This window comes from Mobula birostris, chromosome 18 (assembly GCF_030028105.1).
Source record: "Mobula birostris isolate sMobBir1 chromosome 18, sMobBir1.hap1, whole genome shotgun sequence".
In the NCBI taxonomy this organism is placed as follows: domain Eukaryota; kingdom Metazoa; phylum Chordata; class Chondrichthyes; order Myliobatiformes; family Myliobatidae; genus Mobula; species Mobula birostris.
In genome coordinates this window covers 62,551,745-62,569,185 of record NC_092387.1, presented here as the reverse complement: position 1 = coordinate 62,569,185, position 17,441 = coordinate 62,551,745, and the positions used below count along the sequence as shown (strand labels likewise).

The 17,441-nt window shown below is 42.4% G+C and overlaps 1 protein-coding gene across 1 annotated transcript in view; it reads right to left on the bottom strand.

Annotated features, from left to right (window-relative positions):
• LOC140211868 (very long chain fatty acid elongase 6-like) overlaps positions 1–8,605 on the bottom strand; it is a 126,802-nt gene extending 118,197 nt beyond the window's left edge. The window contains exon 1 of the mRNA XM_072282050.1: positions 8,406–8,605. Within this exon, the coding sequence (XP_072138151.1) occupies positions 8,406–8,494 (89 nt within the window). The 5' untranslated portion in view covers positions 8,495–8,605. The remainder of the gene's footprint in view (positions 1–8,405) is intronic.
• Between the last annotated feature and the right edge of the window lie 8,836 nt (positions 8,606–17,441).

Below are 17,441 nucleotides of genomic sequence, written 5' to 3'. Positions count from 1 at the left end.
TCAACTGTCCACTGTAAGTGCAGACAAGTGGAAGAATCTACTTGTTGGAGAGCGAGTGGGAATGAGGAGAGAATAAAAATTGGGATTAGTGTAAATGGATATGAGATGGCTCAACTGGAATTAGGATGGGAATTGATTTATTATTGTCACATGTACTGAGATACAGTGGAAAGCTTTTGATGCATACTGTTCATACAGGTCAGATCATTATACAGTGCATTGAGGGTTGTGAACTAAGCTGTTGGCTCATGGGCCTTATTGAGTACAGGAGATGGGATGTTATGTTGAAGTTGTTGAGACCTCATTGGTGAGGCCTAATTTAGAGAATTGTGTGCAGCTATGGTCAACTACCACCAGGAAAGATGTAAATAAGGTTGAAAGAATACTGAGAACATTTACAAGGATGCTTCCGGGTCAGGAAGACCTGAGAACGAAAATCCAATTTCCCCCGGGATCAATAAAGTATGACTAAACTATGTTATAAGGAAAGATTGAATAGGTTAGGATTTTATTCCTTGAAATGGGTAAGTTTGAGGGGAGGTTTGACAGAGGTATACAAAATTATGAGGGATATAGATAGGATAAATGCAAGCAGGCTTTTTCCACTTAGGTTGGGTGGGACTACAACCCGAGGTCATGGGTTAAGGATGAAAGGTGAAAAGTTTAAGGGGAACTTTAAGTTCACTCAGAATGTCATAAGAGTGTGGAATGAGCTGCTGAAGAGCCTGTCCTTGTGCTGTATTCTTCTATGAATCCATCTCCATAAAATGGTAAAGCAATTAACAATGCAAAATGAAGTGCAGTGGTGGTAGACAATAAGATGCAAGATTTTCCCCAGGGCACCAACAGCCAATGCTAGAGGACATTCGACATTGTTTTAATGTGAGTAGAGGAAGGTATGGGGCAAGTATCAGAGGAAGAATTTTTTTTAAACAGAGTGGTAAGTGCCTGACATGTACGGCTAGGCCGGTGGTAGAGGCTGATACATTATGGACATTTAAAAAAACTCTTGAATAAGCAGATGGACGTACGAAAAATGTAGGGTTATGCTCCGCGTAGGAGGGAAGGGTCATATTGAACGTGGAGTAGGTTAAAAGGCCAGCACAGCATCGTGGGCCAAAGGCGTATACTGCACTGTCCTGTTCTTTGGTCTCTACCCACCGCGAAACCTTTGATCGGGAGGAAATGGGAAGAGCTGAGGAAGAATCCGAGACAGAGTTCTGCCAGGTGAATTATATGTGTCGCTGAGGGTCCTCAGACCATCCTGCTGTGGGATGGGTGGAGGGATTTTACATCCACATTAGTTGAGACCAGGGAATAGGCACAGGGCATCATACGTATCATAGAAATAGAAAGGAGAAGAACCAGGTAGGAACGGAATCAAAAGGAAAGGAATAAGTTTTTTAGAGTGACAAGTAGGCTGAAACAATGGGTCTGCCCAGTTCTGCTTTCCAGAGTGAGACCACACCGGAGATACCATGAACAGATGTCGTCTTCATTTTCAGTAAAGGATCACTAAATTTATTCCACGAACAAAGACACTGGAAAAGGATATGAGAAATGTTTATGAAGAAAAGTCGATCAAGCTGGGCCAGAAGAACGAGAGCCCGTCTTATTTAAACATGCAAGGTTCTTGGGGGGTTTGACAGGGTAGATCTCGAGAGGTGTTCCTCTCCAAGGTCGAAGTTGAGTTGTCATATGCACAAGTACACGTGTGCACAGATGCAATAAAAACCTTACCTGCAGTAGCATCGCACACACAGAACAGCATTCACAAGAGTATTTTTTAAAACATAATTTTTACAAGAAGGAACACAATTAGAACAAAAAGAAACAGTTCATTTTAGTGAAAAGTGGTCAGAGATTTGCAGAACTTCACTGATAAGATTTTGTCATTTGGTTCATGAACTGAATGGTTGAAGGGATGTAGTTGTTCTTGAAACTGATACTATGGGACTTCAGGCGGCTGTATCTCCTACCCAATGGTAGTTGTGAGAATATGGCGTAGTCAGGATGGTGGGGATCTTTGATGATGAATATTGCCTGACTGAGGCTGCATCTCCTGTAGATAGTACCAATGGAGGGGAGTGATGTGCCCCACCATTACTCTCTGCAATTCCTTACATTCCTGCGCATTTGAAATGCTGTACCAGACAATGTTAAAACCAATCAGGGTAGTTTCAACACTATATTTGTAGAAGTTTGTTAAGGGTGCTTGGTGACAAGCTGAACTTCCTTAACCTGCTAAGAAAGCAAAGATGCTGGTGCCCTTTCCTTGTATTGCATCTATGTGCACAATCACGTACAGTTTGAACAAGATGAAACAATGAGGCCTTAAGAAAGGCTGATCCTGCCTGCCACAGATACTGCCTGAAACCCTGAGGTTACCCAGCAGTCCATGCTTTGCTCATGAATCTATGGGGACAGTTTCAGTAAATGGGATCTTCCAGTCAAGAGATAAAAAAAGGGTTTCTTTTCCTCTCTCTCTCTCTGAGAGATCTAAATCCTCAGATTTCACTACCACAGACAACTGTGGAGGTGAGTCATTAAATATTTTCAAGGCTGAGATACACAATATTTGTGGGTGACTTGGGAATCAGTATTATTAAGAAGAGACAGAAAAATGGAATTGACGTCAAGATTAGATCAGCCAGAACATTAACTGAATGGCAGAGGAGACACAAGTGGCTTCCATGCCTCTGCTTCATGCTCTTACATAGCACTGGAGCCACATCACAGATCAAACACTCATTAAAATGAGCTTACAAATGATAACCGGGATTAGATTCAAATTGTCAAGTTGAACACTGTTTTTATTGTTGGTTTTAAAGTTTGTCTAAACACTAAAACAGGATATGGCATCTTAATAACTTTAATCAACAAACAATCTGCTGGAGGAACTCAGTGGATCAAGCAACATCTGTTAGGGGAAAGGAACAAGTGCCGCTCAACCTGCTGAGGCCTACATGTGGAAGACCAAAAGTGTGCTGGAAATTACCTGGTAAAACAGATTTTAACAAAGAGTCTTAACTTCCTCCCAGATGCTGCCTAGCCTGCTGAACACGTCTTTCTTTGTTGTGTAAAGGCATCCGTTAGTCTTGCGAGACCATGGATCTGCGCTCTCCAGGGCGCAGGCCTGGGCAAGGTTGTATGGAAGACCAGCAGTTGCCCATGCTGCAAGTCTCCCCTCTCCACGTCACCGATGCTGTCCACGGGAAGGGCATTAGGACCCATACAGCTTGGCACCAGTGTCGTCGTATCTGTGACAAAAATCTAGAATCATTAGCGATTTATTCAGTGTCCAGCCCACAATTAGATGATCTCCTTAAGTTCAGTAGTCATAAAAACTGCAGCAATCGTGAGCCTGAGGAGATGGATGTGCTCCTTCTACACTTGGGTGCTGTAAAATTAAATAAAATGCTCTTTGTTGCTCTCAGAGCCTGAAACACATCTCCTCCCCAAGGCAGCAATCAAGACTTGCCTTCAACCATTTGGTTCTTGAACCAACCTGGACAACCCTCATCACAACCTCAGTATAGCAATACTATGACCACTTTCTAGTACAATGGACCTTTGTTTTGTTCTTCTTTGTGTTCATCCTTGCCACTTAATATTAAGTATAGCTGCTCATGAATGTAAATATCTAATCAGCCAATCATGTGGCAGTAACTCAATGCAGTCATGGTCAAGAGGTTCATTTGTTGTTTAAACCAAACATCAGAATGGGGAAGAAATGTGATCCAAGTGTCTTTGGCCGTGGAGTGATTATTGGTGCAAGATAGGTTGGGTTGAGTGTCTCAAAAACTGCTGATCTCCTGGGATTTGCACACACAACAGTCTCTAGAGTGGGTGTTCCCAACCTTTTTTATGCCATGGACCAATACCATTGAGCAAAGGGTCTGTAGACCCCAGGTTCAGAACTCCTGCTCCAGAATTTAGAGAATGGTGCAATAAAAAAATGAAAAAAAAATCCAGTGATGAGTAGCAGTTCTGTGGGTGAAAATGCCTTGTTAATGAGACAGATCAGAGGAAAATGGCCAGACTGGTAACTCAAACAGCCATACATTACAACAGTGGTGAAGGGCATCTCTGAACACACATCACGTCAAGCCTTGAAGTGGGTGAGTTACAGCACCTGAAGACCACAAAAGTACATTCAGTGGCCACTTTATTAGGTACAGGAGGTACCTCATAAAGTGGCCACTGACTGCTTTTATTTTGTGAATGTTGTGTATCTGATGCTATCTGCCTGTGATGCTGTTGCATGCAAGTTTTTTTAACTGTACCTGTGTATCATGTTCTTTTGCATGTGATAATGATCTCGACTTTCAAATGACCTTATTCTAACTAAACTTTAATACAGCTAGTTGTTAGTATCAATGCATTATTTAACACTGCAGTTAACAATGATTAAGTGTATAGATATACAAGGCCCTGGTGAGACCACACCTGGAGTACTGTGTGCAGTTTTGGTCTCCAAATTTGAGGAAGGACATTCTTGCTATTGAGGGAGTGCCACATAGGTTCACAAGGTTAATTCCCGGGATGGCGAGACTGTCATATGTTGAAAGATTGGAGCGACTGGGCTTGTATGCACTGGAATTTAGAAGGATGAGAGGGGATCTGATTGAAACATATAGGATTATTAAGGGATTGGACACGCTGGAGGCAGGAAGCACGTTCCCGCTGATGGGTGAGTCCAGAACCAGAGGCCACAGTTTAAGAATAAGGGGCAGGCCATTTAGAATGGAGTTGACGAAAAATTTTTTCACCCAGAGAGTGGTAGATGTATGGAATGCTCTGCCCCAGAAGGCTGTGGAGGCCAAGTCTCTGGATGCCTTCAAGAAAGAGATGGATAGAGCTCTCAAAGATAGTGGAATCAAAGGTTATGGGGATGGCAGGAACTGGATACTGATTGTGGATGATCAGCCATGATCACAGTGAATGGCGGTGCTGGTTCGAAGGGCCAAATGGCCTACTCCTGCACCTATTGTCTATTGTCTATTATAGCCATAAATGACAGGAACAGGTCCTCTGACACACAGTCAATACTGACCATCTAACCCTCATTTACATGGATCAACAACTGCTGGAGGAACTCAGTGGATCAGGCAGCATTTGTAGAAGGAAGTAAACTCTTGACTTTTAGGGTTGAAACCCTTCATCTGGTCTCTCAAAGTCCAAATCCACATCCCCATCATGAGAGGTGGAAACGAGTAAGGCCATCCAACAGGTCTCTGGTGAAGCTGTACAGACCAATCTCCATACAATGGACTGCAGAAGCGTTGAACTCCAAACATACCAGCAACTTCAGAGGGTGATGGAGACTATGCTTCACTTAGGATTTAAGGGCCACGTAAATAAGTACCCTTCATCTGAGCTGAAACACTGATTGTCCATGTTCTTCTACAGATGCTGCCTGCCTGCTGAGTTCCTCCAGCAGTTGTTTTTTCTACATATTCGATCATCTACAGTTTCTTGAGTACCCACTTACACTTATCCTCAATGAATCCCGTTTTTTTTTAATTCTTCCCACATCCCCATCAACTTCCTTATATTCAACCACTCACATACATGGGGAAATCTACAGTGCCCAACAATCTCCCAAATTGCATATCTTTGGAATACAGAAGGCAAGTATAGGGTGGATGGCAGAGGTAAGTATTTTTACACAGAGTGGTGAATGCATGGGACACCCTGCCAGGTTTGGTGGGTGAGGTAAGTACATGTGGGGCATTTAAGAAACTTAGATAGGCACATGGATGAAAAATGGAGGGCTATGTGGGAGGGAAGGGTTAGATTGATCTTAGAGTAGGTTAAAAGGTCTGTACAACATTGTGGGCCGAAGGGCCTGTACTGTGCTGTAGTGTTCTACCTTCTGGAACATAGTGTTCTATAGATCAGCCAGCAGAAATCTATGCCGTCACAGGGAGAACAGTCAAACTCCTCACAAACAGCACCGAAGGTCAGAATCAACCCAGAGTCACTTCAGCAGCTCTACCAGCTGAACTATTGTGGTCTTTGTTGCTTCAGGTAGCATGGTTTCTAAAAGGCACTATTTTATACAAACCTGTAACGTTCTGAACATGTTGCAACAATAATCCCACAACAGACCTATTCCCATTGCATGCAACACACATCAAAGCTGCTGGTGAACGCAGCAGGCCAGGCAGCATCTCTAGGAAGAGGTACAGTCGACGTTTCGGGCCGAGACCCTTCGTCAGGACTAACTGAAGGAAGAGTGAGTAAGAGATTTGAAAGTTGGAGGGGGAGGGGGAGATCCAAAATAATAGGAGAAGACAGGAGGGGGAGGGATGGAGCCAAGAGCTGGACAGGTGATTGGCAAAAGGGATATGAGAAGATCATGGGACAGGAGGCCCAGGGAGAAGGAAAAGTCGGGGGGAATCCCAGAGGATGGGCAAGGGGTATAGTGAGAGGAACGGAGGGAGAAAAAGGAGAGTGAGAGAAAGAATGTGTGTATATAAATAAATAATGGATGGGGTATGAGGGGGAGGTGGGGCATTAGCGGAAGTTAGAGAAGTCAATGTTCATGCCATCAGGTTGGAGGCTACCCAGACAGAATATAAGGTGTTGTTCCTCCAACCTGAGTGTGGCTTCATCTTTACATGTCAGAATGGGAATGGGATGTGGAATTAAAATGTGTGGCCACTGGGAGATCCTGCTTTCTCTGGCAGACAGAGCATAGGTGTTCAGCGAAACGATCTCCCAGTCTGCATCGGGAGCACCAAACGCAGTATTGGTCTGAAACGTCGACTGCACCTCTTCCTACAGATGCTGCCTGGCCTGCTGTGTTCACCAGCAACTTTGATGTGTGTTACTTGAATTTCCAGCATCTGCAGAATTTCTTGTGTTTGCGTATTCCCATTGCATAAAGAGCGGGAAGGACTCAGCAGGCCAACGACCACAGAAGTACTGATAGAAGAGTTTTGGGCCGAGACATTTCATCAGTACCTGATAAAGGGTCATCATAAAGTCCTGATGAAGGATCTTGGCCCGAAACATCGACTCTTTATTCCTTTCCATAGACGCTCTCTGACCTGCCGAGTTCCAACAGTATTCTGTGTGTGTTACTCTGGACTTCCAACATCTGCAGAATATCTTGTGTTTGTTCCAATTTAATCAAATTTTTATCACCAGATGATTCATAAATATTGTGCTTTAATGTTACAAGAATTCAGTTCCACTGTCAACCAAACTTTGCAGAACTAAAGTTAAAGTAAGTCTTTCATCAATATTTCTGTTGTCGCTGATTTTGAAAGAGAATTAAATTTGCCTGTCATGTTTTGCAATAATTTCAAAAATGCAAAATGTACAGAGGAAGTCACAGACTTATAAAAAAAAATCCACGTGTCTATGGCTGTGATAACTTCACACAAATAATAAAATCAGGGTCACTTATCTGTCTTCTGCAGCAACCCAGACAGGCACTTCGTTGCTTCTCAGATCTTGCTCATAACTAAATTCAATTACAGGAGCTAAGGAAAGTAATAGTGTTCATCTGCAGACAGATATTTTGCTGTTTCTAAAGTGATGAATGAGTAGAAGATGAAGGGCGCTCTGTATTTAAAATAATATCACATTTTTTACAGTTTCATTTCAAAATGATGCAGTTTTTGTCAACACTTGATTGTGCTGTAAAGTAGCAGCAGAGTAGACAAAGGATTGTGCACCACTGTTACCTCTCTTGTCTCTTGTAAATGCAGAACTGTCAGTGATCCCATTTGCCACACTGGCCTGGCCTGATTTAGAGACAGCAAATATTATTTAATATGCCATAATGTTGGTACATTCTGAAAATGATTCTATATACCGTAAGCTACCGTTTGAGATAATTACGGCGAACATATGGATATTTTAATGCGTCTGACAGGTCTACAGACACAGTGGAAGTTGGTGATCGATGCTCTTGTATGACACCTAAATCACTTATTCCCAAATCTGTGGTTCATGAATAACACTCACTGAGCAATCTGTATCACTACATAGACCGAGCCTTGCTACATAAGTGCCTATTTCCACACGATCCGCATTACATTGAACGTATCCACCCTATTCCAGCCTGTTTACCTGCAACCCTATTACACTGAGAGACAAGGTTATACCCGATTATTGCACACTGTCAAATAAAATTAGGTCACAGACCGCGACTTTGATTGCAAGGGACGCATTTTAAAATTGCAAAAATACAACTAGTTTCACGACTATAACACCCAGTGCTCTCCAGAAGCACACAGATCCCAATCTATTGATTAAATGAAGCCCGTACCGGATTTTCGATCTATTTCTCAACTGTTTACAGGTCTGAATAGAGCTGATATTAAAAGAAGGGGTGATTCTTGGAGTGCTTTGGCTTTACACACCTGCAGTGCACTGCATTCACTTACCAGTTTTCCTGCATCCATGCGATGGCTCCCCTTTCATCGAAATGTTTCTCAAACTCATATTCCTGCAGAGAAATCACTGACATGTTCATTCTCCGCTCTTTGGTTTGGTCCGCGGGGCATGCAATTGCACAGCTGCCTCTGACAGATCACGGCTCCTTGAGTGAAATAAGGAAATAAAGCAGCAGGTGAGTGTACAGATGATGGAAAGCAGCGGGATGACTTTGAGCGGTACCCAGTAAAGGACAGAGCCTCTGCGCTGCGTCGCGTCTGCAAGCGGTTGCCGTGAGCGCTGCACGGGGGCCGAGCCCGGATCGCAGCGCCCATCCGCTGCCGAGCAGGGGTGTCCAGGACAACCGCCTCTCCAGAAACGCTGTATTCCTACACTTCTATTAACTATGCGAGTCTATTTGTATTGATACATTATTTTAACTCAATCGATGTAAGTCAAGGTCCTGCTACGTCTTCCGAGGCGATTATTAAATGCCATCAGCCAGGCGCACACCCCTTTCCCTGTGCTTTGGGTAGGGTTGACTGACAGGTCCAGGACGCGCATGCGCACAAAGCCCAGCCTGTCCCTAGGGTCGGGGCTGTGATCCGAGCGGTTCCCAATTTCTGTTGCTGCTGTGGCCGGCGCTCCCTGATTCTGTGTAATTAACAGCTTCTTCTTGAATGCACCCTCACTCATCCTCCGAGCCCCGAGGGCTGCCCCGCGTGCTTCCCATTTTTCTTTGTTGTCATTCTGTTGAATTGGCCACCTGTTGCCGGGACGGAATGCAAATCATTTCGTGTCGGCTCTCAGTTTCGCAACTGTTCTCCCGAACACATGCTCTTTAATTTTACCTACCGAGATCTGAACGTTAATGGCAAGCAAAAGGATCGCCTTACTTCAGCCGCAGGAGAGAGTGAAGCTACTAAGAAATGAAAGACCCTGTACACATTTTGCTTGAATATATTTCTTGTCAAAAGTTTTTGAACTTTTATTTTACATAACCTTTGATGTTGATGGCAGCTATCCTTTACAATTTCTTTTCATTTTGGTGTATGAGATCTTCATTAGGGCATAAGATGGACGTCTGTACACACTCTTCAAACTGTCATTCCATTTCAAACGCTCTGATGAGAGCTTCCAAAATGTTTTGAGTTCTATTTTAAAACAAATTATACCTCAGGTTTTCCCCTCCCCCAACCATCTTCTGTTCCGCACTCTAGCTTCCTACCTCTTCTCACCCCCCCCCTCACCGTGCCCCATCTCATTTCCTTTCTCCTACGATACATTCTCCTCTCCTATTAGATTCCTACCTCTCCAGCCCACTTACCTTTCCCACCCACCTGGCTTCACCCATCACTTTCCAGTTAGTCTTCCTTCCCCTCCACCCCCCCCCACCTGTAGATTCTGACGTCCCTTCCTTTCCTGTCCTAAAAAAAGGTTTTGGCCCAAAAGGTGGACTGTTTATTCATTTCCATTGATGCTGCCTGACCTGCTGAGTTCCTCCAATATTTTGTGAGTTGCTTTAGATTTGCTGACTCTGCAGACTTTCTCGTGAAAATTATACCTTGGCTCACTTTACTTGGTTCACCTTTTGCATTGGGATACATCATAAAAATGGTTAAAGATTTTTAAAAATGTGTGTTAATTGATAAGTATGTTAATATTATTTTAATTTAAGTTTATGTTAACATTTGGTGTGCTGTAGTAGTGCTGCTGCAAAATAAACTGATTTTCATTACATTTATACCCTGTGTAGCTATACCTATTACAGCAATAAACTTGTTGATTAAATGAAGCCCGTACCAGATTTTTGATCTATTCCTTCCTAACGTGATATATTACAGATATTTGGAAATAAAAGGACAGTGGTAATTTGCCACACTTGGAATATTGTCAAAGGTTGTGGGTCCCATATCTCAGAAAGGATGTGTTGTCATTGGAGAGAGGCCAGAGGAGAGGTTCACAAGGATGATTCCAGGAATGAAGGGGAGCATTTGGCAGCTTTGGGCCTGTACTCACTGTAATTTAGAAGAATGTGGTGGTGGTGGTGAGGAGAGGGAATCTCACTCAATGTTGAAAGGACTAGATAGGGTGGATGGGGAGAGGATGTTTCCTATGATGGGGGTATCCAGAACTAGAGGGCACAGCCTCAAAATTGAGGGGTGACCTTTTAGAAGAAAGGTAAGAAGGATTTTTTTTTTTAGCCAGAGAATAGTGAATCTGAGGAATGGTCTGCCACAGACCGCGGTGGCAGGTATATTTAGGGTAGAAGTTGATAGTTTCCTGTCGGTCAGGGCATCAAAGGATATGGCGAGAAGGCAGGAGTATGAAGCTGAGTGGGATCTGGGATCAGCCGTGATGGAATGGCAGAGCAGACATGATGGGCTGAATGGCCTAATTCTACTCCCATGTCTCATGGTCTAATATATGATAAATATATTGTTAGCATGAGGCTTGATATAGTATATTTTAAATAGACTATTAATGTAAAATCAAATACAGGGGTTACTGTACATCTGTAATCAGCAAAATCAAAGAAATCCAAGCTTTAGCGTACTCCATCCATGATTAAGAATAAGTAAATGGAGGAAGTCTGGGACCAGTACACAAAGGTTTAAATTTGGGGGTGAAAGGCAGATATGGAAAAATGTTTTTCTTTAAATTCTGAGAATAACTATGGCTGGGAATTCACTGCCTGAACCAGCGACAGAAACAAAATCAACCCAAGTTCAAAGTATATTCATTTTCAAAGTACATATAGGTCACCATATACAACCGTGAGATTCGTTTTCTTGCAGGCATACTCAGCAAATCCAATACCCATAAGATAAACAGTGAAAACCTGCACTCAAAAGGGTGGACAGCCAATGTGCAAAAGACAAAAAACTGTGCAAATACAAAAGATTTTTAAAAATAAATAAATAAGCGATAAATATAAAGGACATGAGATGAAGAGTCCTTGAAAGTGGATCCATACATTGTGGGAATATTTCAGTGATGGGGCAAGTGAAGTTGAATGAAGTTATCCCTTCAGGTTCAAGAACTGGGTGGTTGAGGGGTAATAACTGTTCCTGAAGCTGGTGGTGTGGGTCCTGAGTCTCCTGTACCTCCTTCCTGATGGCAACAGCAAGAAGAGAGCACATTCTGGGTGGTGGGGGTCCCTGATGGATGCTGCTTTGGTGCAAAAACACACTGTGTAGATGTACTCAATGCTGGGGAGGGGTTTACCCATGATTGGCTGGGCCGTATCCACTATATTTTATAGTCATAGTCATACTTTATTGATCCTGGGGGAAATTGGTTTTCATTACAGTTGTACCATAAATAATCAAATAGTAATAAAACATAAATAATTAAATAATAATATGTAAATTATGCCAGGAAATGTCCAGGACCAGCCTATTGGCTCAGGGTGTCTGACCCTCCAAGGGAGGAGTTGTAAAGTTTGATGGCCACAGGCAGGAATGACTTCCTATGACTCTCTGTGTTGCATCTCGGTGGAATGAGTCTCTGGCTGAATGTACTCCTGTGCCCACCCAGTACATTATGTAGTGGATGGGAGACATTGTCCAAGATGGCATGCAACTTGGACAGCATCCTCTTTTCAGACACCACCGTCAGAGAGTCCATTTCCATCCCCACAACATCACTGACCTTACGAATGAGTTTGTTGATTCTGTTGGTGTCTGCTACCCTCAGCCTGCTGCCCCAGCACACAACAGAAAACATGATCACACTGGCCACCACAGACTCGTAGAACATCCTCAGCATCGTCCAGCAGATGTTAAAGGACCTCAGTCTCCTCAGGAAATAGAGACGGCTCTGACCCTTCTTGTAGACAGCCTCAGTTCAGTTTATTGTCAATTCGTATCCCCAGGTATTTGTAATCCTCCACCATGTCCAAACTGACCCCCTGGATGTAAACAGGAGTCACTGGTACCTTAGCTGTCCTCAGGTCTACCACCAGCTCCTTAGTCTTTTTCACATTAAGCTGCAGGTAATTCTGCTCACACCATGTGACAAAGTTTCCTACCGTAGCCCTGTACTCAGCCTCATCTCCCTTGCTGATGCATCCAACTATGGCAGAGTCATCAGAAAACTTCTGAAGATGACAAGACTCTGTGCAGTAGTTGAAGTCCGAGGTGTAAATGGTGAAGAGAAAGTGAGACAAGACAGTCCCCTGTGGAGCCCCAGTGCTGCTGATCACTCTGTCAGACACACAGTGTATTTTGTAGGATTTTCTGCTCAAGTGCATTGTTGTTTCCACACCTGGCTCTGATGCACCCAACCAATATACTCTCCACCACACATCTATAGAAGTTTGTCAAAAGTTTTAGATGTCATGCCAAATCTTTGCAAACTTCTAAGGAAGTAGAGGTGCTGTCGTGTTTTGTTTGTAATTGCACTTACATGCTGGGCCCAGGGCAGGTCCTCTGAAATGGCAACACTGAGGAATTTAAGGTTGCATATTCTCTCCACCTCTGATCCCCTGATGTGAAATTCAGAATGCACTTGTAAGGGAATAATTTACAAAGCAAGAGGAGAGAGAGCAAAGAATCAGAACCATGTTTCTTCTCATTTATATGGCATGAATTTCAAATAGCCTTCTACACTGTAATAATTTTATGATGCAACCAGATTGCTGCTTACTGGCTTCCTCTCTCCAACTCAATGTCAGTGAGTTCCTCCAGCAGACTGTTGCAGTAGATGAGGTGTTGTACCTCAAGCTTCCATTAAACCTCACTGTAACAGCATGGTCTTAGACTGGTAGGTCAGAGTGGAAGTAGAATTGTCATGGGCCCTGTGAACCTCTGTGGCTAGCCATAGAGCATTGGGCTTCTAGGTTTCTTGAGCATCTGTATTTACTAATTGTTGTCTTAACGAAAGTCATTAAGCCCTTACATTTTCTGTTTAATCTCGTCAAGTTAATTGTGACTGGCATGGGTTTTCTGCATACTGTGATTACTTGAAGTGGTTTCTTGTTTAGTGCTTCGCGGAGTCCTTGTGTGTGGAGGATGGCTTATCTTGCTGTGCTGTTTGGTCTTGCCACCCATGCTTTGTTGGTATTCCTATGTATAACCTCTTGCTTCTGTCTCTACTTGGGACTCTGCCATTCCTCCACACCTGGGTTCAGTCATTCCCAGTGCAAACTGTGACAGGAATAAAGAATTTAAGTGGCAGATTGGAGTGCATTTCTATTAATAAGGGAAGAGATAAGAATTGATCTCGACAAGATAGATCTTGGTGTAGTGTTAGTTCAAGCTAATTACTAGCAGAGGACGGAAAACATTGGTAGATATTACTTAATGGCCACCACAATGTTGTTTTAATGCTAAGCATGGCAAATCAAGATATTAAATATTCATGTTACATGAGACTTTAATCTATATATAGACCAAATAAAGCCATCACTGAAATATTGAACTGCTGAACTTGAGGCACTTCTTCACATAGGAATCCATCCATGTTATTTATTGGATCCAGTGCAGACTCCTTTACATTGGTGAACCAGGTATAGACTGGGGGAACTATTTCATGAAGCAACTGCAATCCATCTACTTTGCCAGCTGGGATCTCCGGTTGGCCTGGCCATTTCAATTTTATTCCCATTCCCACACCAATATGTCTGTCCACAGCCTTTTCCAATGCCAGGTCACAGACAACCAAAATTAGAGGAACATCACCTCATGTTTTGCCAGACATTCTCCAAGCTGGCTGCATGATCAACAAATTCTCAAACTTGCAGTAACTGTTGCCCCTCTGTCTCTTTTCGCCATTTTCCTTTTTTTCTTCTTCTTTTTCTCTCCTGATCCAATTGACCCCATCAAACTATGTCATTTCCATCCTTTTATTTCATATTCCACCATCCTCTCCTATCATATTCCATCATCTTCCGCCCTTTGTAACTTCACCTATCACCTCCAAATCATCTGACATTATTCCCACTCTCATCTTTCAGACTTGCCCCTCTAGATCCACTTATCACCCATCAGCCCTTCTCCCACCCCTTCCCTCACCCCATCATTTTATACTGGCTATCTCCCCCTTTCTTTTAAATCCAGATGCATAGTCAACTGGCCCTCCCTTATAGATGCTGGCTGACTCACTGAGTTTCGCCAGCACCTTTTGTGTTGCTCCAGATTCCAGCATTTGCAGTCTCTTTTATCTCCAATAATCACGTCAGAAGACCTTTGGAAGAAAGTGGCCATAATCATATATTGAGTTTGAAAGAAGTGTCTACAATATGAAAGTAGGGTCTTCAATCTAAATAAAGAAAGTGATGAAGGCATGAGGGAAGAGTGGCTGTGCATAAATGGGGGAACATATTGAAAAGTCCTCGAAGAGGACCACAACCTTGTCGTAGGGTTTGGAGGCTTGCCTACCTCAATGACCCTGAGGGCTATATTGGCTGGAGTCAGGGCTTTGTGCTTTGGCTCTTGGTAGGATCAGCCATGCCAAACAGGTCAAAGGGTAGAGGTCAGACTAAGAGAAGTCCATAGGTCCTCTAGGTTCAGAGAACACTTAGAGAGAATCTGAGAACACTTCTCCTGTCATGCCATCTTGGAGCAGGTGGATGAGTGTAGTGAATTTCTGCGGGCAGCCAAGCTTTCTAAGGATGATCCACAGCACGTTTCTGTTGACCGTGTCAAACACCTTCGTCAGATCAATGAAGGTAGAGTATAATGTCATGTTCTGTTCCTGTATCTGCCTCACTGCGAAGATCATGTCGACAGTGCTGCGTTCGGGATGAAAGCCGCATTGCGACTCGGGAAGGTTCTCTTCTGACACTGTTGGAATCAGTCTGTTGAGGATGATGCGGGTGAGGATTCTTCTGGCAATGGAAAGTAGTGAGATGCCTCTGTAGTTCCCGTATGCAGTCCTTGAATCTTTATTTTTTTAGAGGGCGATTATCATTGTGTCTCTGAGGTCAGGGGGCATCTCTCTTCTTCCCAAATGCTAGTCAGGGTGCTGTGGAAAGCATCTTTTCAATATTTTTATTAGTTTCTACATAAAAGAATACAGAGTACAATGAAGTATATATAAAGGTCGAAAATAACAACTACCAATTACATTATAACTATTCATAATAACAATCTCATTACCCCATATTCATGTAGGTTAGTCAAAGTTTAGATTAGATTATGAGGACACGCAGTCCTCTTTTATTGTCATTAAAAATGATACAATATTCCTCCGGTGTGATATCACAGAAACACAGGACAGACCAAGACTGAAAACTAACAAAAACCACATAATTATAACATATAGTTACAACAGTGCAACAATACCAGAACTTGATGAAGAACAGACCATGGCACAGTAAAAAAGTTCAAAGTCTCTTGAAAGTCCCACATCTCACGCAGACGGGAGAAGGAAGAAAACTCTCCCTGCCATGCCCGACCACAGTCCGACTCTGAGTCATCCGAAAACTTCGAGCTCCGACACCGAGTACCGAGCACCATCTCTGCTGAATGCTTCAACCTCAGCCTCGGTCACAGCAGTAGGCAAAGCCAGGGATTTTGAGGCCTTCCCTCCGGAGATTCTTGATTGTACAGTAGCAGCGGCAGCGAACCGGGCATTTCAGAAATTTCTCCAGATGTTCCTCTGCTTCTCACGTCTGTCTCCATCAAATCAGAATTGTGCACGGCATCCTACTTACAAATACGATATCATTTCACCGGGGAGCTGCGCGTGCTGCGTCGCGTTGCCATCTTCTCCTCCCGCCTCCTCCAAAGTTATATTGAAATATACTAATTTATTACAAAAAAAAAGTCTAACTCCTACCAAGACCAAAGCTGTTTATTAAGGAGAAAAAAAAAGGTAAAATATCTTCTCGTATAATAAAAATTAATAATAGCCAACATCTAAATTTAAACAACGAATTGAGGGTTTTGAAAGTTTTGAAAATAATTCAGAAAGGGTCCCCACGATGTTTGAAAATCTTGACGAGATTCAGAAATTGAACAACGAATCTTCTCTAAATCTAAACATGACATAACATCGCATAATCATTGAGCATGAGTAGGAGGAGAAACATCTTTCCATTTAAACAAAAATGCCCTCCTAGCTATAAGAGAGCTAAAAGCCAAAATATGTAAATCTGATGTCTTCAACTTGATATCTTGTCCAGCAACAATACCAAATAGGGCCGTCAGAGGATTAGGCTTAAAATTGACTTTGAAAAGTAAAGAAAAAGCTTGAAAAGCTTCCTTCCAATATTTTTCAAGACATGGACAAGTCCAAAACATTTAAATTAATGAAGCTTCACTATCATTGCATCTGTCACAGTAGGGAGATATATCTGAATAAAAACGAGATAGCTCATCTTTAGTCATGTGGACTCTATGTACAACCTTAAATTGTATGAAGGAATGGCGAGCACATAGCGATGATGTATAACCAGTTTAAAAATTTCATTCCAAGTTTCCTCAGATATTGATGTCTGTAAGTCTTGTTCCCAGAGATTCTTAATTTTGCCTAAAGGAACATTCCTTGTCTCCAGTAACATACAATAAATATTAGATATTGAACCATTACAAAAAGGTGTCAAATTAAAAATTACATCTAGTAAGTTCTTATCTGGGCTTATAGGAAATGTACATAATTGAGATCTTAGAAAGTCTCTAATCTGTGGGTACAGTATCTAAAAAAGTGAGTTTTGAGTAGGCTATATTTAGATGACAATTACTCAAATGAAAAAAGATTTCCTCCAACAAACAGATCCCAAAAACATTTAATACCCAACCTGTCCCATTCTTTAAAAACTAAATCAGTCATGGAGGGTTTAAAAAATCAGAATTAAATGGGACTAGAAAGGGAAAATCTCAATAAACCAAAATGTTTTCTAAGTGCATCCAGATCCTCAGAGTATGTTTAACTATTAAAATTATCAGTAAGTTTACTTACAAATAAAGGAAGTGAGGATCCAAGAAGAGAAATAATAGAAAATTTATTAACAGAATTAGCTTCTAAAGAAACCCATACCAGACAGTCTGCATGATTAATATAATATAGCCAAAACATAAGCTATCGTATATTAACTGCCC